The 22,305-nt window shown below is 42.2% G+C and overlaps 1 protein-coding gene across 10 annotated transcripts in view; it reads left to right on the top strand.

Moving 5' to 3' along the window:
* The window catches only part of LOC129780073 (P protein), a 248,822-nt gene that overhangs the window by 216,925 nt on the left and 9,592 nt on the right, over positions 1-22,305 (top strand). For all 10 annotated transcript variants that reach the window (XM_055787979.1, XM_055787980.1, XM_055787981.1 and 7 more), the window contains 4 exons: positions 20,403-20,804; positions 20,868-21,052; positions 21,117-21,851; positions 21,916-22,245. In XM_055787979.1, coding sequence (XP_055643954.1) covers positions 20,403-20,804; positions 20,868-21,052; positions 21,117-21,851; positions 21,916-22,245 — 1,652 coding nt within the window. The remainder of the gene's footprint in view (positions 1-20,402; positions 20,805-20,867; positions 21,053-21,116; positions 21,852-21,915; positions 22,246-22,305) is intronic.

Genomic DNA, 22,305 nt, shown 5'->3' with positions numbered 1-22,305 from the left:
ATAAAGCCGTATATAACGAAATACGATGCTTTTTACACTGATATGCGATTTGACCCGAGAATGCTATATAAAATGAAAAGAATCTGCGTATATAATACTGCATAATACATTAATACATTAATAATACAGAAAATCGTATTTTTGCATTTTAGACGATTTCGGATACACATGATGCATCCTTTGATTGATATTTTGATATTCACGAGTTCACGACCTGAAAAACAGGTATCTTCCCGACAGCAAACAAATGATTTGAATGTAAACAAACGACGTCATTATTGTCTAGCTGCGCAAGCGACGAAAATGGAGAGTTCACTAAGGTTTTAGGGTATCATGGATGTGCCGTACCAGTCGTATAATGGCTAGAGGCTAAATGAAAAATTAATAGGAAAACAACTGGTTAGTCAGTATTAACCCTTTCGTTACGAGCGTCGTCTATAAACGACATCCGCGCGACGAGCTGTGTTAACGAGCGTCGTCTTTAGACGACATGAAATTCATACTGCTCTTCGATCACATGAGCGCGATGTGCATACTTTTCGGCGTGGTGCTCCGTACAGGGGTAGCACTTTGGCGGAGCACACTGCCGTAATGGAAGGGTTAAATGCAATATTAAAATGAAAGGTTGAAAAGTCTATAATTGATTTATATATTCCGCTCTATTTGGAACAATGAAAAATACAAAAATTGTAAACTGAGATTTTTGGAATTTTCATCCATGTCCTGAATTGTATAGACCAGCATTCGGTTGTTACGATTTGCGTAAAACGAAAATAGAACCACTTGAGACAGATAAAGTCATTTGCATAACAGGCGCGGCGCCAGCCGAAACTGCTGGAAACATTTCGGTTTGCGCTAGAGCGTCAGGATGGGACGATGAGACGTGTCCGAAACGACGAAGAATGGAATCTGCTAAACTTTGTACGGACAACGGCGGCACCGTCGAAGGTCAATGTCATTAATGTTTTTTTTTCATCTTCATCTGCTAGGATCCGAACGCTACTTAGAGGTAGCCGTGAATGAAATTTGAGAAAGTTGGATAAAAGCAGTAAGAGTATCGTTCGGCTCACATTAAGCGCGTGTGGTTCGTTTCCTAGCGAGTGAGTGATGTTCATTGCAATTAGCGCAGAAAAAATCCTAACAACTGCTGAACACCAGCAAGTCATGCCTACACCTTCAATCGTCCTCAATCAGTATTAATTCCGTCACATCTCGCCTTATCGTAATCACATCGTTCTTAGCATAAAACTCCCATAAATCGCCACTTAGGTAGCAAAAATCACCTTCTTCCTTATCGTAAGAACACAAAGGCGACAGCATCGCCTGTAATGTCTCCCAGCGTCCGCTTGTGATATGTATGTGGCACCTAACTGCGAGTTACGAGGTTGTATATTTCATGATAATTATCCTTCCATTATTTGATCCCTCGAAGCGAAACTTTCCTCTTCGAGCAAAAGTTCGTCTTGCAAAATGACCGGTGATTTATGGTGCGGGCTGATTGTAGGACTAGAACCCTACAAGATAAGGGGAGCGTGTCACCTCCACGATCTATGCCAACCCAGATGTGCCAACGAGCAACAGACGGCAGCAGATGATTCAAGACACGAGACAGGAAATTGGGTATTTAGCAATTTGCTACACCGATTGAAAGAGATTTACAGAATAGTGGTTACCTCGCAGGCATCATGAATATGACATTTGTCCGTAACGCGCAGTATGATTTGGAATAAATTTGCTCGCAATAAGATCTGTCGTCTCGCAATTGTGCGGTTTGAATTGACCAGATTTAATCTTCGACACTATTTGCTAATGGGTAACACACTCCTGGTCTCTCTAGCGCGTGTCCATATTTCGGACCAAGAAAGCATTCATTTCCCATTTCCCATAATTTTCTAATTTCAGGCTGTTCCGAATGCATTTTCAATCATTAAATTCAAATGTATATTCAATACAACAAGAACACAGTTTTTGTTAATTCATTATCGCCAGACTAAAGTCCTCTTCCATTGTTACCAAGCTGATGTGAACTTTGAGACGCATCCGCTCATTATCGTATTTAAATACTTTCGTTTCTACAGCTTTCCTTGATGGCCGGATTGTGCATGTAGATGCAACTATGGCGACTTTTGAAAACGTCATCTCCATTATCTATTTACGAGTAGAAACAGTCTAGTTGTTATTGCTACTTAATTGGGACGATGGTTCTCGGGTAGTCTGTCTCCGACGAATATTCTGGTCAGCTTTACGAATGACTCATTGTGATAGAACGGATGTTTATTCTGGTTATCGTTTGATTGGGTGAATATTTCTCGGTTTTTGAGAATTTCCCGTAAGAAAGTTATTAACATCCTTGCTGTTGCACATGAATGAATTTTTTTTTGTATGTCAGACAGGTTTAAAAATTGTGGGGATTCTTATCGATCATTATGTTTCAGTGTTTCGGAATTTCACCACATCACATAGTGAACATCGCAATATTTGTTATTGTTATTTAAAAAAAATGTGCCTGCTTAAAATGTGATTGCTCCATTTAAAGAACAAGTTCAACACGATTTTGACGTAGGTATACTTCTTTCATTAAGGGTGCCAAATTATGAAATAAAGTTAACGTTAATAACTATTTTTGCTGCAAAGGGATTTTAACGATTTTCGTACCAATCCAATCGGAAATTTCTAAGATTGGTTTGATATGCTATACATTACAATCCCATAGTCTGTATATGGTTCAAATTGATGAAAATTGGAAGCATTCCCATTTCTCCATACATTTGTTCTGTCCATTTGTGTGGTTTCCCGAACAGAGCTGTCAATAACGTGCAACTTATGAATAGAAACAATTAAGGGGGATAGCGAAAAGAGAATATTTGCGAGGTGAATTCCACCCTTGCATAGTTAGTAAGCTGTCGCTAGCATATATGTATTGCATCTCCTTTGAGGAAAATTCTCAGAATCTTTCTGTGCCCGAAACAACAAAGGTCGCTTACTCTGCTCGTTTTGTGTTTTATGTTTCCCCTCGAGCTGTGAATGCTAACAAATATGTCACTCGAAGTGCATCTGGAATTGCAATTAACACAACCATCCGAATCATGGCAAAGCAGTCGAAAAAAAAGAAGAGTGCAAATGATTATAGGTCGCTTCTAACCATCGGTGTTTGGCTTTGTGTGTGTTGCTTGTTTTCGTTGCGTGAAACTTAGAACTTGTTCATTTCCTTTACATGTGAATAGCACGCCTTCGATACTTTTAGTTGCCATTCGTATTTGCTCTCGTGCGCATCGGCTCTGTTCTGATGCAACAAGCTCCTAGCTTTGTTGACGGTTTTGACCGAGAGTCGAGAAACGATTTTTCACGAAAGATGCCTCCCGTTAAATACTCATTTCAATGGATGCATTGATATAAAAAAAACGAATTGCGAATTAGTGTATTGTTCTCGCAAAAGCAAGAAACGATCGTTGCTTCTCGAAATGATTCTACGAAACAACGCAAGCCATGGAACCTTTTCAGGGTCCCCGGAACAATTTACTAAAGAGTTATTTATGAAATTTCAACGTATTCGCAAATAATATCCGAAATGATAAACCAACAATTTTCATTCGTCTCCGAAAATAACAAAGGTAAAAAGCATGTATAGAGGTATAAATTATTTGACTTAGAGACTTTTGTTTTTATCTTTCACTCTAAACAGCGATCAGCCAACGCCATATGCCGAGGCTGGGACTTAATATGAAAATTAGAATCTATGTGGTAAATTACAACAAAATCGCGCATGACTGATGCTAAAAAATTCTACTAAAGAGTTAATTATAAAATTTGGCGAGACCGATATTTGCTTTTACGATAAGTACCCTCAATATGCTCCCCAAAGATGTTATCCTACGTCAAAAGAAATCCGTGGAGATTGTTCTAAATTCCATGAACTTAACCGTCTTTCTGTTAAAGTTCGCAGATGTACAACATATATACATTCCGAATATCTATTAAATTGTAAACCCATTATTTGATCAATTGATGCGATAATGTCAGCAAACCCATCGATAATCTAAAGAGATAACAATCACTTATGTGACAAATTCGCCAACAGTATTCTAAAAATAGAGATTAATTTCCCTCTACAACCTGTCAGAGACGTAACATGTGGAAACCGGTCGCATATTTCAGGCATGTCGGTTGTCGGTGGTATGGCGTGGGAGAAAATTCAATGTTATCATCTATTTTTACCATCTGTTATCATCTATTTTTACCCAAAACAACCGACGCTGTGGATATGGAAATCTATTTTTGCAACCCGCTCCACCCACAAAAGGCTCGCTCGTGTTCCAAAAGAAATTAACAACGTATTGATTAGCCCTCGTTCAGCCCCATTCACGCGAATGTTGGTGAATCATGGCGTTGGGGTACTACTTTATATGTGCACAGCGAGGGGTTAGAGCTCAGTGGCAAATTGTCACCTCCATGAGGCAGCTCTCTGCAGCTGAGCTCGTTTGGTTTGTGAATGAAAAATTGTGATCAATTTTCGCTAATTAACACTCGAGTGCGCGGCTAGCAAAATTGCCTGGCTCAGTCTGACGTGAGATTGAAGATGATAGCGAAGTTGGTGATTAAGCGCTTGGATGTTCGGATGGCACACTTTTTGCTATCTGTGGGGAATACAAAATGCGCTTGTCGGCAATCATATGTAATAATAACTCAGTGTACGGTTGAAATAAAATTAACTTCTGTTGATACATTGCTCGAGGGTCGTAGCAGTTATAGAAAAAAGCACGCAAGGTTTTAAGCTGTGAATTGAGAAACACTGAGGGCCAGGAAAAAAAGGTCGAAAATTGTATTGAGTTGGCGAGATAGTAATTTCGCTTCGTTCTTCTCAATAACTTATTGTTCATTTCGTTATTGTTCTGTTCGAGTTTTTTTAAATCCGCTTATTTTTACAGGCCTAGTTACTTGGGTGTAAGAGGAACCAAATTCTATTAATTTTGCATTTTTACTTCATTTTATGTTTATTGTGATGGGAATTAGATTGATTATTCGGGGTGTGTAGGGTGACATATAACATTTTTGGAAATCTTACACGAAGATTACTTTAAGACTTCAAGCATAAGCCATACTGCACAAAACGTTATTTTGCAAGTTTAATTATTTACGCGGACTATGACTGTTTGTTCGATGTATTGTAAAAAAAAAAAGAAAAATCCGTATAAATCAGTGGTTTTCAACCTTTTTTGCTCCTTCACGAAAATTAATCCCAGTGCTTCACCCCTATCAGTATTTTGTAAGAAAGTCTGTAGCATATCAATAAAGTAATGTAAAAATACAAACGGTTTTCAAGATATATTCGCAACAAATTTGATGTTATACTTGTATCTGATTACAAAAAAGGTATATAAAGCTTGGCAAGTCAGTATGGCACCTGCGCCTGAACGATTTCCACCAAAATCATAATTCTTGAAAACGTTGTCGAAAAGCACCCCTCATGTCTTCGATATCCACTCTGTTACGGTGTTTTGTTCCCATAAGCAGCATTGTAGGAAATCCAGGATCACATAAATTCCGCATATCAGGATAAAGATGGGACCAGAATGCCGCGCTATGCGTCACGTTGCGACAAATGTGCTTTGACCCTTCATTTTAAATGTTTCAAGTTTAACTTGTTGTGTTGAAAAGTTGTTCAATTGAACATTACATTTCAGATTTGCCGAGGATCGCAAATTTTATCGTATCCAATGAATTTTTTGTGGTATTTTTTGCTAATCATTGTCATCTTCAAAGCGAACTAATGTGCAATATTCCCTTGCACAATTCCCCCCTTTGAATGACCAAATTCCCCACTAAGGGGGAATAACCCACCGGTTGAAAATCACTGGTATAAATCCATAGATGCAAAAAATTGCGAAGGGTTGTGCCTAGGACACGAACGCATTTTCGACGTAAGACTAAGGAATTACATTATTCAATCCGCTTGTTTATCACATGGGATATTATTTCAGAATGCATTCACATTTTCCAAATAACTCAAAATAATGGGATGGAAAGAATATTAGTTTCGTAGAATCAGTTGAAAATAATTGAATCATTTCCCTCACAAGAACAACACGACGCGCACAAGAACAATGAGCAAACATCGCAATCATTATTTTTATATTTTTACTGTTTACTATTTTACTGTTTACTGTTTGCAAATAGTGAAGAAATATTATATGAAAAATTAGTGTGAGCGAAAGTGTTTTAAAATGTTGTTATCAACTTTTGCATTCTGCAACCCGAGCGAAATCGACTTCTGCATTTTACCATCCGTCCGAGATTCAAACCGATTCGATATATGCAAAAGTGGCAACATTGCCTTGACGCAAACAAACGTCAAAATAGTTCGTCACTCGTCTTGGATGCATTCGTTGCGACAATACGCTTTCTCTATCGGTGCGATTTACTCCGGTTAATATCAGGTGCTTCCGTGTTATTTCGTTAAAAACTTACCGGGAAGGTATTACCGGATTGGAACTACATCTCCTAACCGGTAAATAAACTGTTATCACGCGCGGGGGATAGTGATTTTATCCCGAATATATTGTCGGTGGGTGAAAGAAAACACACAGTGAACATACGCCATAACTCTTGTTTATATTTACTACTCATACATCTGATCCAAACCCGTGTTGCCAGTTCAGTTGACACGCGCCTTTAAGGTGCGTTTTCATCAGTTCAACTAATTGATATAAATTTGAATTTAGAACACCGAAAGAATTAAGTGAATAAAAAGTAAAGTCTTTCGAATTATAATCGGACTTTCTTTCGCGAGTATTTTACCCTTTTATATCGAGGGTCGGCAGAAAAACAAAACCCAACGGTAGCCGTCCAACATGGCAACGGGGGGTTTTCCCCCCCCCTCAATCCTCATGAGGATTCTGGGGATTCCGGCCCGACAAGCAAATTTGAAGGGTCATATACGGGATGTACCTTTCCCGAATATGGTGATTCCAATGGCGATTACGGTGAATTGCAAATACTGCGACTGGAGGGTGTGTCAAAAGCATTCCCTAAAGGACCTTTCGAGATACGCAAATCAGTAGAGACATTCTTGCGCACCAAAATTGTTTACGCGAGGCCCGAAAATAGAGGGGCTTCCTACATCATAAAAATGTGGAATCAAAAGCTTATCGATACCATCAAAACAATGACCAAACTTATTTATGGAACGGAAATAAAAATAAATGACCACTGAACCAATGTAGATGTGTCGTCTACTGCCCGGAAACCACTAGCTATAAGACGGAAGAGCTACAAGATCAAAGAGTTAAAGACGTCCGAAGAATCACCAAAAAAGAAGGCGACATGGTAGTACCTACACCCACTTTGATCCTGACTATTAGTGGAACCGTGGTACCGCAAACCATCAATTTTGGTTGGATCAGAGTTCGATCCCGGCCATACTATCCAACACCAATGTTGTGCTACGGTTGCTATGATTACGGTCACCCTCGGAAGCGTTGTCCCTCCGAAATCCCAGTATGTGGCATATGCTGTGGTAATCACCCAATTACTCCAGAGACCCCATGCAAAGCTAATCCCTACTGTAAACACTGCTCAAGCAACTCACACGCGGTAAGTAGCAGGAAATGTCCAGTTTACATGAAAGAGTTCGAAATTCAGCACATCATGGTAGACCAGAGAATCGGCTACCCAGCCGCTAGAAGAATGTACGACTCGTCCCACCGAACTAAGACAACTGCTGCCGTAGTCACCGAAAGCAACGATGCTCGCTTTGCAGAACTCAACACTAAATTTGAACGATTACTTTCCGAATTACTATGAAGAAGGACCAACAAATTCAACTCCTCCAACAGGAAGCTACGAAACGCGATAAGAAAATGGATGCCCTCATAACGGCAATGAAAGCAAAATTCAAACTAATCGCCGAGAAGGATGCGCGGATTGCTGAGTTGGAGGCCGTCCTAAACGCCACCAATACACGTACTTCAACCCCTAAAATCATAACTGCCTCGAAAAACCAGAGTACACCAACGACGAAAGAATCCAAAAAGGAATTTGTTTCAATTGAAAAAACCTCGACCAGCAACATCACTAGTAACCTGATAACATCCAACCGCAGATCACGATCCCGATCTTCTCAACGATCAAACTCGCAGAAGCGTGGCAAGGAAGGACGTCGGACCGACGAAAATTCCAATGCGGAAAGACCTCCAGAGCTCGCTTCTTGCAATAATGGTACCACACAAAACAATTCATCGATCAACAAACCCGCCCCCAAAAAGTACAAGAAATGCACATCGCCTACAGCCGACCAGGCCATACAAATCTCTGACGAAGAGGCAGAAAACTCTCAATCAGTCAGAGATTTCAGCATGGACTTCAACGTCTCTTCTGATGATCCAGAAGACGATGAAACACGGGAACATATGGAGATTTTGCCGTAACTTGCAGTAGGAATGTCCTCTCCAGTCAATAGAAAGACAATAGACCACAATTGAGCAATCATCAATGGTCCTCACACGTAACAAAGCGAAAAGCCACACTCGAAAGCACAGAGAGGACAATGCACACACCCAAACCGACGAAACGAACTCCCATTTCACCACTGACAACACAACCTTGGGTAGCCGAGGCCCTGCCAGTGCGGAAGTCTTTGGAGGACCGGAACTGACAGACAACCCTCGACACCCAATGTAAACAAGCGAGACGGACAAGCGGGTTTTACTCCCGTATTCCTCGCAGGACAGCGAGGGAAGCATGAATATACAAATCGAAAGCGAGACGGACAAGCGGGTCTCAATCCCGTATTCCTCGCAGGACAACGAGGGAAGCTTCAATAAACAGATCGGAAGCGAGACGGACAAGCGGGTCCCACTCCCGTATTCCTCGCAGGACAACGTGGGACAAAATAAGAGATACGTAGTCCCGGTCAGCCGGAGCGCTCCTAGCGCAGATGTCACAGAAACCAAACCACCCCTCCGACGATCTGCGAGAATTACGGGGTGGAATACCATGCCACCAGACGCAACAGTTGATGCCAAAAAGTACGACCAATGGAGGGCAACTATCGGAAACTACACAACACCAGTTCCTGGACCTTCACGAGTACTTTCAACTTTCTCCGCGGCTCCCTCACCTCTGCCGGTAGCGGGGTCTTCCTGGACTGCTTCCATCGGTGGAGCTCTGTCGGGGTCCGCAACTCGTTCGACAAGCCACAATATATGGCGAGCCATAGAAAGCGAGACGGACAAGCGGGTATCACACCCGTATTCCTCGCAGGACAGCGAGGGAAGTGTGTGTTTCATAAATATATCTTTCTTTGGGAATCACCCAGCGTATCTATTCTAACAGAGAAACGTCTTACCTCGTGCTCGTTGATGATGAAAGTGAAGTCCAGGGCCAATGATTACTAAGCAAAGGTTTATGCGGTGTCGATGTCTTTCACGCCGCTGTCATGACGTCACAACTAAGCGTTCACCCTACGTGTCATATGTTTGAAAGAACACATCGTTAAATTGGTCGTTCTTTCATTGTGTATCACACATCTTCCCTCTTCTCAAAAAAAAAGCGCAGAATTGTACACGCTGATAATAGTAATCTTTTCGTTTGTACAACTAACTTGATTGATAAATACGCAATATTTCAGAAAATAACCTTCAACGTGCGACCAAACAATCCTCTATTCATGCTAACTTGATTTTCCACACACTGATGTTGCATCGGGTACCCACCTTTGCAATGTTGTACTTGCATTGGGAGCAATATCGAAAAATGCTGCTGTCGATTCCCCTTCCCAAAAAACCAGAAAATTGTTGCCTCGAGGAACAAGAATGTAAACATGGAACAGATTCCCATCCGAAAGATTTTCGCAGGAAATTTTCAACTTAATTATCGTCAACAATACTCGTACACAAAAAGTATTCGCCAATAATATTGCATGTTTATCTAAAGATCTCTAAGGATCTGGAAGAAACCCTCTTATGGGACGATTTGCATAATCCACGAAACAAGTCTCAACTACGTGATTTCCTTCACTCAGAACCAGAGGCAAGAACCACACAATTGAAAGGATATACGATTATTCCTTAGTGATTCGATAATGGATTTTTTGGTCGCCTTGAAGTTCATGTGCCACACGTAGGTGCAGGTGGCGAACCAAATCATTGCAACGATGAAAAATGTTGCGTGAACTGTGCTAGCCAAAGATCGTTAACGCAGAATATTTGTTCGCATTGTGCCAATCAACGACGAAAAATAGCAATGGTGAACATATTGAATTGCTTTTCCCCAGGCGACGAGTTAATGAATCTGACGATGCTCGTAATCGGTGTACAGTGGATCCTTGCAATGCAATCCACAGATCATGTTGCGTTGAATTTCATCACTTCCCAAACTTTTTTACACTTGGAGGGATGCAACGTTTCGTTATATTTTTTAGATACTCGGTTTAATAACTCGTGTTATTCAACAATCGACATGGTTTCAGTGTTATCTTGCACATTTCAAGTAAAGGCAAATATACAATATCTTCTCCGTTGATCGTCTCACATTTAGGGATGAACACCGCACAAAGAAAAGGCAATATAACTGCCACTAACATACGGGAGCATGTCGCAAGGAATTGTACTGGCACAGTTTATCATGTGGTAGTTCTTGACTAAATGAATCTGTGAGATCTAGACTAAGTATTCTTAGACACTGCGGAACATTGATCCAATATGGGCGTTCTGTAACGCTAGAAGGATAGTCGCAACGACATTTGAGTCTGTTTGAATTTTGGGCATTTTACTCTGCGGACATCCCGTTCCGCTCAAACACAGAGTTTTTTGCACTACGAGCAATTTGCGAACATCCCGTTCCGCCAAAATACTGAGGACACTCCTTTTGAATTTTCATCACAATGCAAATCTGCGGACATCCCGTTCCGCCACTACTCTACACACTCCATTCGGCCAAATCACTGCGGACATCCCGTTCCGCTGAAACCTGTCTGTCTGATCGCGGACATCCCGTTCCGCTTCAACACTTTTAGTTTTACGTTGAAAGGAATTGACATAAACTAAATTCTTCGAATAGCTGGGTGATTCCCTTTTCACAATTTTTTTATTTATTGAAACCTTGACAATAAATTATCAGGTTCCAGGATTTTAAATGTTGCTTTATTAAGCAACTCCTGGCAGGATCGCCAATGTGTGTTTCATAAATATATCTTTCTTTGGGAATCACCCAGCGTATCTATTCTAACGGAGAAACGTCTTACCTCGTGCTCGTTGATGATGAAAGTGAAGTCCAGGGCCAATGATTACTAAGCAAAGGTTTATGCGGTGTCGATGTCTTTCACGCCGCTGTCATGACGTCACAACTAAGCGTTCACCCTACGTGTCATATGTTTGAGAGAACACATCGTTAAATTGGTCGTTCTTTCATTGTGTATCACACAGGAAGCTCCTATGAAAGCGAGACGGACAAGCGGGTAACACCCCCGTATCCCTCGCAGGACAACGGGAAACACATCAGGAAGAACACAGTCCTGGGTAGCCGAGGCCCCCCTAATGCGGAAGTTATAGACAAACCGGAACTAGGGACCACCTCCCGGCGCCCGGTGGATTTTCTCGAATAATCGAAAGTCTGAAAAACCCCTTCGACGCTCAGCAAGAATTGCGGAGCGAATGACCGCTACAGTAGATAAACGGAAACACAACTCGCGACAGGCAAAGACCGGCAATTCCACAACACCTTCAAAACCATCAACACTTCTTTCCGCGGCTCCCTCACCTCTGCCTACAGCGGGGTTCAATCAGACTGCTTCTGTCGGTGGAGCTCTGTCGGGGTCCGCAACTCGCCTAACAAGCTCGAACGTCCAATCGCCAAACTCACTGTTGTCACCTGACCCAGTACCACAGCGGAACCTCAGAAACAGCCACCTTACAGGCTCAACGCTAGCCATCCAATGGAACATGAACGGCTACTTCAACAACTACTGCGATATTGAACTTCTGGTTCAGAAGCAGTGCTGAAAATATTCACGTTCACGACATTCAAATTCGGCGAATTTCTGCCTTCTTTGTAATGATAATCTACTGCTCAAGCGAGAGTTGATAAATATGAAACAACACTATCAATGAACCCCAGTGGAATGAACATCAACATCAGCTTGCCACGAAGTTCATTTTTCATTTGCATCTTCCTTTTCTCCATGGTATTCGTAAGGCCGAAAATGAAGATCATTGCGTGTTAGTGGAAATCAGAGCATAAAATTCAACGTCACCAATTGAGAGTGCAATCGATTAATGGTAAAGGATGGCAATTCATCACACAAAATTTTTGTTTATGACGACTTCGGCAATGGAATGTATAGAACAACTCTTAATACGTTTTATAAATCTACTTACGGAAATGGCATACACCATCATTTATATGTGCAATGGGTGACACGTTTTCAATAAAAATTCACTGCAAGCGATGAAGATCAACTTAACGTACGTGATAATCACCTAAATTTATTGACAGTAATGAAAGTGCCTGAATGTAGCCTTTTAGAAATTCATTCATGCTGTTTTCGATCAATATACCAGACAAAGTTCACGCGTCTCGACTATTGTGTTATACTCATTATGGCAGATATGGTGTTGAGTTTCAACAGAAGAGAATTCATCCGATACTGGGAAAAATCTGATTCCTTCATTCGTGAATAAATTTTGATAATCTGTGGCACTGTTCAGAAGTACTGCCCAATTATGTTAGCCATCCAGGAAGTCCACAAAGCCGATACCATCAAACTTAACAGATCCCTAGGTGGCCGATACAGATGGGTCCTAGGCGTGCATTCCAATTTTTATCATTCCGTCGCAATAGGAATTCGTCAACCGTTTCAGTTCACCGAAGTGAGTCTATGCACAGAGCTTCCAGAGATTGCAGTGAAAGTTCACCAACCATTTCCGGTGACTATCATTTCACTATATTTACCAAATCCGAGAATCCTCAACCTACGAAATGAGCTCATTAACACACTGCGCAATATCACCGGTTCAATCCTCGCCCTAGGAGACTTTAACGGACACCACGAGACGTGGGGAAGTCCCAACCACAACCAGCGTGAAGTTACCATCACAGAAGCCATGGAGGAGGTGGAACTCGTAGTGTTAAATGACGGGTCTCCTACCTTCGTACACGGTCGTATCGAAACAGCCATAGACCTAAGCTTTTCTAGCCGAAATCTTCTTCCCCGCCTATTGTGGGGAACACACTCTGACCCGATGGGGAGTGATCACTACCCAATAATCATTCGGACTGATGATAAACCCTCAGTGCTCACCAGGCGACCACGGTGGCAGTATGACCAAGCGGATTGGACAGCCTATCAAACCAACGTCGAAAGCTTCCTGGATCAACTCATCCGGGAGCCCGGCCCAACAACCATGAACCAACTCTCGAAAGGTCTGTTCAACGCAGCTCTCACATCCATACCGAGAAGCAGCTCAGTCCCTGGCAGGAGGGCAACCCGATGGTGGTCCCCTGATGTAAAAGAAGCAGTTAAATCAAGAAGGAGGAAGGCTCTACGGGCGGCAAAACGAATACCCGTTGGGCACCCCGACAAAATGAAGGCGGTAGAACTCTATCGGACAGCTCGGAACGAATGCAGGAAAACGATACGCAACGCAAAAACAAACAGCTGGCGAGAGTTCATCGACGGTGTGTCTAGTGAAAGCACATCGGCTGAGCTATGGCGACGAGTTAACGCCCTCTCAGGGAAAAGGAAATGCAAAAGCATCACCCTGTCCGTGATGAACGAGACTACCACTGATCCACTCGTAGTCGCAAACGCACTGGGAAACCACTTCCATTCTATATCAGCGTTGGATGGCTACTCTGAAGACTTCAAAAGAAAAAACGATGTCAAGACAGCCTCAATACGGAGATACAAAATACCAGACATAGACCCAAACCCGAATCTCAACCGACCATTCCACATCCGCGAACTTAACCTGGCGCTGGCCGTCGGAAAGGGCAAATCAGCGGGACCGGACGATGTTGGTTACCCACTCCTTGAGGAACTCACCGCAACAGGCAAGTCGAAATTGCTGGAGGTTTTTAACCGGATCTGGACTGAGCGCGATTTCCCTCGAGAATGGTCCAGCAGCTTGGTCGTCCCGATTAAAAAACCAAACAAAACTGGACACTCGCCAGAGGACTATCGTCCCATATCACTGACATGCTGCGCCTCCAGGGTCTGCACACTGAATTAGCGGCACTGGACATTGCCAAAGCATATAACCGAGCTTAGACCCCGGCAGTTCTGCAGCAGCTGTACAGATGGGGCATCGCAGGCCACATGCTTCACTTCGTGAAGGGTTTCCTGAGCCTTCGTTCTTTCCGAGTAATAGTTGGAAATCAAAAATCGAGGGAATTCGCCGAAGAAACCGGAGTTCCCCAAGGGTCCGTGTTAGCCGTGACACTTTTCCTGGTAAAAATGAACAGCATTTTCGAGAACCTACCAAGGGGCATCCGTGTTTTCGTATACGCGGACGACGTGATGCTAATGGTAATGGGCGCCTCCATCAAGCTTGTTAGACGGAAGCTCGCCCAAGCCATTTCATGAGTGGCGAAGTGGGCCTCCTCAGTGGGCTTCCAACTATCTCCCTCTAAGAGCGAGTTTACCCACATATGTAATACAAATCACAGAATTAGTAACACCCCGATCCGGATCCAAGGAACAATCATCCCAAGACGAAAAACAATCCGGATTCTCGGAGTCACCGTAGACCGTAAATTGTCTTTCAGCCAGCACTGCGATAGAGTCAAAAATGATTGCCAAAGTCGTATCAACTTACTTAGATGCCTTGCCGGTCGACACACGAACTCTAATCGGAAAACGAGGATGAACGTCTGTAATGCTATAGTAAACTCCCGCCGATCCTATGAATTGGAATTCACGGTATCAGGTATCCAGACCCTACTGGACAAATTCGACCGCACATACAATCGCGCCATTCGCACTACCTCCGGTCTTCTCCCGTCTACCCCCGCAGACGCAGCTTGCGCTGAGAGTGGCATACTCCCGTTCCGGTTCTATATAAGGAAAACATTATGTCACCGTGCGATCGTATTTATAAATAAGACAGAAGGATCGAACGGGGAAGGTTTTCTCCTTGTCGAGACTAACTGCCTCCTCCAGGAAACAACCGGTCAGAAACTTCCACCGATATCCGGAATCCAATGGAATGGATCGAGAAGCTGGAATATGAGACGATTAAAAATGGATACAACGATAAAGGACCACTACAAGGCCGGTTCTAAACCCATAGCCGTTCGGAAACATATTGTGGAACTTTTAAATACCCGGTACGCGGTACACACTTTTCGCTACTCGGATGGCTCCAAAGCCGTACATAGTACGGCTTTGGAGCCATCATGCATACTTAAAAGATAACAACATGTACAACCGGACGTAAATCACACCACACACACACACACACACACACACACACACACACACACACACACCACGCGAATGGAGGAGGGCGATGGCCCGACCGGCAGTAGACCCCTCTGTGATGCCACTTGTAGACACGATAAACGGAAAGGCAACCATGGGTCAATAAAATGAAGACGAGACATGAACTAGAACAACGAGAACAGAAACAATGTTCAATGGATAAGCACGACGACGCGAACAATAGAAAGGACACGCAAAGGATCAGCAACAACGGATCTACAAGGCAAAGACCAGGCATGGACTAGGACAACGAGAACGGAAACCAATATAAAAATAGAAAATATAGAAAATTTTATGTTCATAGGTCTAGCCCACTCAGGGCTCCATGTTTAGGGTGTAACATAATAAGGGGTACAATTACCCACTATTTGGGAGAGTTCCCTCAGGACTCTCCACTCTCTCATTTAGAGATGAACCAGCCTTTGGCTGAAAATCTCTTTAATAAAGAAAGAAAAAAAAATATAATTCGTCCGGATTCGTGAAGATATTTACTCTATATCACATTAACATGCCCGAATGAAGTTTCAAATTGTTAAAATATGAACGAAAACTATTACTTGGTGTCATTCATACTTTAAACACGTTTTTCTCACCCCAATGTAACTATTTTTTTTATAATTTTCCTAGCATATGAAATCACTATCAGATACAATTTTGTTTCGCTTCTATGCAATGCTGCCACTTTTGCATATGTCGATTGGTTTTCAATGTGGGATGGATTTTAGAATGATTTTAGAATCGTTCGAACAGAATGCTAACGTGCTAATTTCAAACCCGATCGGGTTTCGGCATAAGGGGGATTATTTGTATATTGTAAAGAAGAGTTTTAGTGGAAATATCAATAAAAATATCGACAAATGGTTAAACGAGCGTCAGGACGCCGTGTTTCACATTTTACAGTTGCTCAATATTTTCCTTCTATCGATTGATTCAAATATCTCTACGAAATATAGAAAAAAGGCGGTGCTTGAATCGCAATATTTCCTCTCTCCTATCTCATTGCAGTTCAACGAATTCTGCATTTGATTTGTGTATCACGTATACACTCTGTCCAACCTCTATAAGATCACCTTGAATATATTTCGTTATAACACAAACAGTTAAAGTTTCAACAAGATATGTTTATACATTGTTGAATGCTTTGAATAAAGTATATTTAACGTCAATTTCGTTCAAAAAAGTCGTTTGTTTATTTTTTCGCCTCAAAGATTATAACTTCAGCTGTTCAATTTTTACAAGACCACTTCAAAATTCATAAATATTATCAATGAAAAATTCAAAACAATTGGCAGATTAACATGTCAATAATTGGTAACCATGCCATTTCGGTTAATAACCTAAAAAACTCGTGTTGGCATGCTGTTTACCAAATTCTGCAGCACTCGATATTTTCTCATGTCTCCGAAATTGCGGCCTTCATTTCATCATCCGTAGTGTACTGCTTTCCCTCAGCGTAGATTCTGCGTACTTGGATCCCTCCAAGATTTTCAACAGGATTTATGTCTGAAGAGCAAGTCAACCAGCCCAGTAAGTCAAGTTTTTGGTCCTTGATCCATTGCTTAGTTTCCTTGCTGGTATAAATAGCGGCATTGTCTTGCTGGATGTGATTTTGTACGACGATATCAACGCAAAAACGGTAGGAGAAAGGATTCAGGAATATGTACGTTATCTTTTAGCGAATTCGTTTTTAAAACTGAGTCAGTGCCAAACTGACTCTGTAATAAAAAAACGTTTTCAGTTTCACGAATGCGGGGGTTTGTTGGTGTGCGTTATATAGTTTGATTTGTTTATATTTGCTACGACAAATGTACAGTGTCGACATCTGGTGACGATATTCGTGCTTGGGAGGTAAATTATTCTCTATCAGATCAGAAGGACCAAGTGCAGTGTAAAAATATAAAAGTTTGAATGAAAATTTTTACTTCATATTGTTTGATTCCCTAACACATGTAGTTCTAACACTCACTTAACCATTTGTCAATGCATTTCCTGTTTGTTCCACAAATAATTACTATTATAATATAAAATCATCATTAGATCATGATTTTGAAAGCAGGTTTATTCCACCTGAATATCCATCATTATTTCCGCCTCCCAATGAAAGAACACGTAGCTTAATGCTGTCTACTCGAATATACTCTTCAAAATCAGAATCCGAATTGGATTACGATTCCAAAAATACAAAAGCAAAAGCAGCAGGTTTTCCATTTTCATAGTCTTTATTTTCAGATTTTCCAAAACAATACTCGGAACTTGACAGTTCAGTATAGTTGTATTGGTGAACCCGAGTGCCAACCCGTGAAACATCTCAGTGCGAAACTAACAGCTTTCGGGGCGAACTAGTGCGACACTGAGTGCGAAACTGAGTGAATAAAAAAACGTTTTGACAGCAGTTAGTGCGGCACTAGGGTTGAAACTGAACAAAAACGAATTCGCTATTTGTTATTCATTTTGAGGGATGAAAAAGCTGTCAAACTCAATACACAGAATCCCACCCAAACCAACCTGTTCCTGGTTAAAATATACTGTTCCTTCTTCCGTAAATTTTACCAAAACTAGACGAATTGTCTCTCGGGAAACATTTAAATTCAAAGATTGCTTTATTTGCGTAAGCAATTTTGAGGTATTCGAAACTGTTCTAACTATTTCCCGCTTATCTCGGTCAGAGAGCTTCAATTTACGTGGAGCTCTCTTCTTCCTTTACGATTCGCCGCACAATTGAATACTACTTGATGGGATTGTCCAATCCGACGAGAAATTTCTCTGATATCAACATTTTCTTGGTTTATGGATCAAAATAACTAAAACAACGGAAAATGTGATTGGTCTTATACAAACTTGACCCTTGAAAAATACAAAAACATTCGTTTACACTCAGCGCTTGCACACACTCATATGAAAACCATGCAGTGTATGGTAGTTACCAATACCAATACACTAGAATAGAAATCGAAACGTTGCTTGCATTTAATGACACAAAGCAGCAAGATCATCGTCTGGTCTTATAGAAGTTGGACAGAGAGTGTATGCCAGTGTCTTTCGGATCTTCTACAATAAATTACTGATGTAGAGAATCGTCAAATGTTGTCTGAGCTTTTCGCTTTTTAAGCAATGTCTGGAGAATATGGCGGGTGGGATAGGACCTCCCATTTCAATGTTTCCAACTATGTTTTGACCGGTTTCGCGACATGCGGCAGAGCATTGTCGTGCTGCAGAATAACTTTATCGTATCTTTGTTTGTATTGTGGCCATTTTTCCTTCAGTGCACGGCTCAAACGCATCAATTGTCGTCGGTAGAGGTCCCCCGTCATATTTTCATTCGGTTTTAGCAGCTCATAGTTCACCACACACATCTGGTCCCACCAAATAGACGGCATAACTTTCTGGCCGTGAATATTCCGCACGGCCGTCGATGTTGAGCTACTCCAAGTGTATCTGCAAGTTCTTGTTGCGTTTGTGACGGATCTTGATCGAGTAAAGCCTCCAATTTTTCATCTTCAAACTTTGTTGGTGGTCCGGAACGTTTTTCGTCTTCCAAGTCAAAATTACCACTTTTAAACCGTGCAAACCACGTCTGACACGTTCACTCAGTTGGAACATGGTCACCATAAACTTCCACAAAAATGCGATGACTTTCCGCAGCTTTTTTCTTGAAGTTGAAGTGATGAAGTAACACTCGCTGCAAAAACACCCTCGTTGGTACGAAATTCGACATATTCGAAGTGACAAAAAACTATGTTGTTTACGCCTCAACTTTTCGACATATACTGAAAAAGACGCGCAATGACAGTACCTTTCCAACGAATGTCTGGAAATTTGATTCACTGGACAAATAATCAAGTTACGCCATTTGTTGTAAAATCGAAGAAACTTACCGGTACACCTAATAAATGCAGTATGTGTCCATATTTCAAAATTTTGGATACTTTTCTATATACGCACTGCCGCGAAAATTTCACGTCTTTGATACATAAGCCTTCCTCTTCTACGAGGCTGTTGTAGTGAATGTGGGCGAAATCGCCCTGCTATTTTGCAACATCACCGTTCATTGTACTGTGTTCGCTTGCTCGCTCGAGACTGTCTAAAATTTCTAAAATATTCAATGAACTTTAAAAAAATGAATTGTTATTAATTTTTATGTACCAATCAATTGTCCGTTTTTTTTTCGTTTGAAACTATATAACATATAACTATATAACTTAAACAACTAGTTCACAACATGTATTTGTACATCATAGAACGCCCATGTAAGATACACTCAGCAGAGTAGCGGAAAGCCTCGATGCACTCGTGTTTGGGTCGTGCTGTTGGAAATTGAATTGTACGGCAAGGGGTTAAAGAGGCTTCAAAGTTTTTCAATTCATTGGCCTCTAGCTCTCAGAAGGACCCTCGTAGAAAGACTCTACTCCAAGCTCCTTTTTCACCTGTCTTGAGAAAGACAAATAATCATCGCTTGACGCTCGTCAGCAAACGTTGTTTGCACCACAAACATCGAACGGAGTGTCTTGTGGTGTTATTAAAAATCGTGGAAGGCTTATTTATACGAAATAAGTTGGAGACGAACAGAAACGAATGTATCAGTTGCTCGTTATTGATGGTACGGGTAGGTAAGTACACAAATCGGCAGAACAAATGAAAGAAAAACGGGAATACTTCCAGTTTTCATTAATTTAAAATTAGGGAATTATAATGTATAGCATATCAAACAAATCCTAGAGAATTTCAGATTCGATTGGTATGCAAATCATCAGAATTCGTTCTTGATGAAAATAGCTACTAACGTCAACTTTATTTCATGAAAACGTGACCTGCTTTGTGCACCCTTCCTGAAAAACTTAGTCCTACGTAAAAACGTCTACGGATTTACACACGAAAAAAAACCTCTGTAAACAAATTGTATAATGCTTCCCTCTTCTTGACCCGACAGGCCCTGACGACGATCCGCTGCCGAACGAAGACGTTTCGGCGGATGATGGCGATGACAATAGTAAAGAGTTTATCACAATCAAAGTCACAAACCCCGAGAATGGGGTGGACGGTGCAGACGGAAAGCTGACGTCGATCGAGACAACACCTCGCGGCGGCAAACAGCAGCATAACGGGGAGAAGCATGGCCCCAACGTAACGGTGGACGGGGACGGCGACGATACCGAGGTAACGATGCACGCAATGCACGGTCATCCACACAGTCACCACGGTAAGGTATTCTCGTTTGTAAAAATCTCCGCCCTGTTGGTGGTGTGGCTCATCTTCACCGGCTTTCTGATGTCCAAGAACGAGAAAGAACTGGAACCCCGCCAGATGTCGATTCCAGAGGGCAGAGTGAGAAGTAAGTCGACCACCTCTTATAGATATTCGACTTCTTGAACGCATGACTTCGATCTCGTTTCAGCGTACATATTGCCGTACACACCACCGGGACCGAGGGTTGGAATTTACCTCAAAGGTGCCTTCCTAAACGATCAGCAGCACAACATGACGAGTAATTACGTCTCGGTCAACTTGCAGCTGCTTTACACCAATAGCAATAGTTCAAACCTCTCCTATGTACAGGAACATGAAGTTAAACACGTGGAAGTAAGTAATTCTATACGGCACTCCAATTGAGCTAGTCGCACCTAAAACCTTATTGTCTTTGCAGAACGTGACAGATGTGTGGATGTTGCCCGTTCCGATTAACCCGGAAATGATCGATCAGGCAGACGAAATAACTCGGAAACACGTGTTCGACATCGGTCCCGTCAGCCATCGTAAGGTCACCAGCGGGAAGGCGGTGATCCGTGTTCACATGACCTCCAATGTGGAAGCCGATATTCCCGTCAAGTTCACGTACGATTCGACCCCGATGGACAAGGAAACGGGTGTAATCTACGCCGCGGTCGTTCTGCTTGGTCTATACGTACTGATCATCTGGGAAGTGGTGCATCGTACGTTTGCGGCAATCGTTGCATCCACGTTGGCAATCGGTGTGCTTGCGGCAATGGATGAGCGACCCAGTATGCCGAAGTTGATCTCGTGGATCGACGTCGAAACGCTACTGCTACTGTTCGGAATGATGATCCTCGTCGCCATTCTATCGGAGACTGGTATCTTCGATTTCCTAGCCGTTTACGCCTATCAAGTGACGAACGGACAGGTGTGGCCTTTAGTCAACTGCTTGTGTATCTTCACGGCTGTTTTGTCATCATTTTTGGACAATGTGACCACCGTGTTACTTATGACGCCGGTCACGATAAGGTTGTGCGAGGTAATGGAGTTAAATCCAGTGCCGGTGCTGATGTCAATGGTGATCTACTCGAATGTTGGAGGTACCCTTACACCGGTGGGCGATCCTCCAAATGTCATCATTGCATCGAATAGTTATATCTCCAAGAATGTAAGTACACCCTTTTAAAGCTTCTTTCTTTCACATGTGATTAAACCCGTAATTTCCATTCCAGGGTGTCAACTTCGCAACATTCACTCTGCACATGGCAATCCCAATCGCGATCGTGATGGTAACAACCTATTTCCAACTGCGGATGAAGTTCAAAACTGCCAGTGATCTGCGCTTCAATGAGCCTCAGGACGTCCAGGAGATACGGCATGAGATCGCTGTTTGGCAGCGTGCAGCTGCGTCATTGTCATCCTACTCGAAGGATGAGGATCTGGTACGCGAAACGCTGCTCAAAAAAGTCAATCGACTTTCGCGGGCACTCAAGAAGAAGCTGGTGACCGGTTCCGTTCCTGCCGAAAGCTACAAGGCTACCTTGGAGGAGTTGAGGAACAAGGTAAGTTGAAATTATTTAAACCACTGAGTAACGGATTATAGGTATCTTCTTCCCACCAAC

The sequence above is a fragment of the Toxorhynchites rutilus genome, chromosome 3 (genome assembly GCF_029784135.1).
Source record: "Toxorhynchites rutilus septentrionalis strain SRP chromosome 3, ASM2978413v1, whole genome shotgun sequence".
Taxonomy (NCBI): Eukaryota; Metazoa; Arthropoda; class Insecta; order Diptera; family Culicidae; genus Toxorhynchites; species Toxorhynchites rutilus.
The sequence above is the reverse complement of the archived record's forward strand: the minus strand, read 5'-3'. Positions and strand labels throughout refer to the sequence as shown.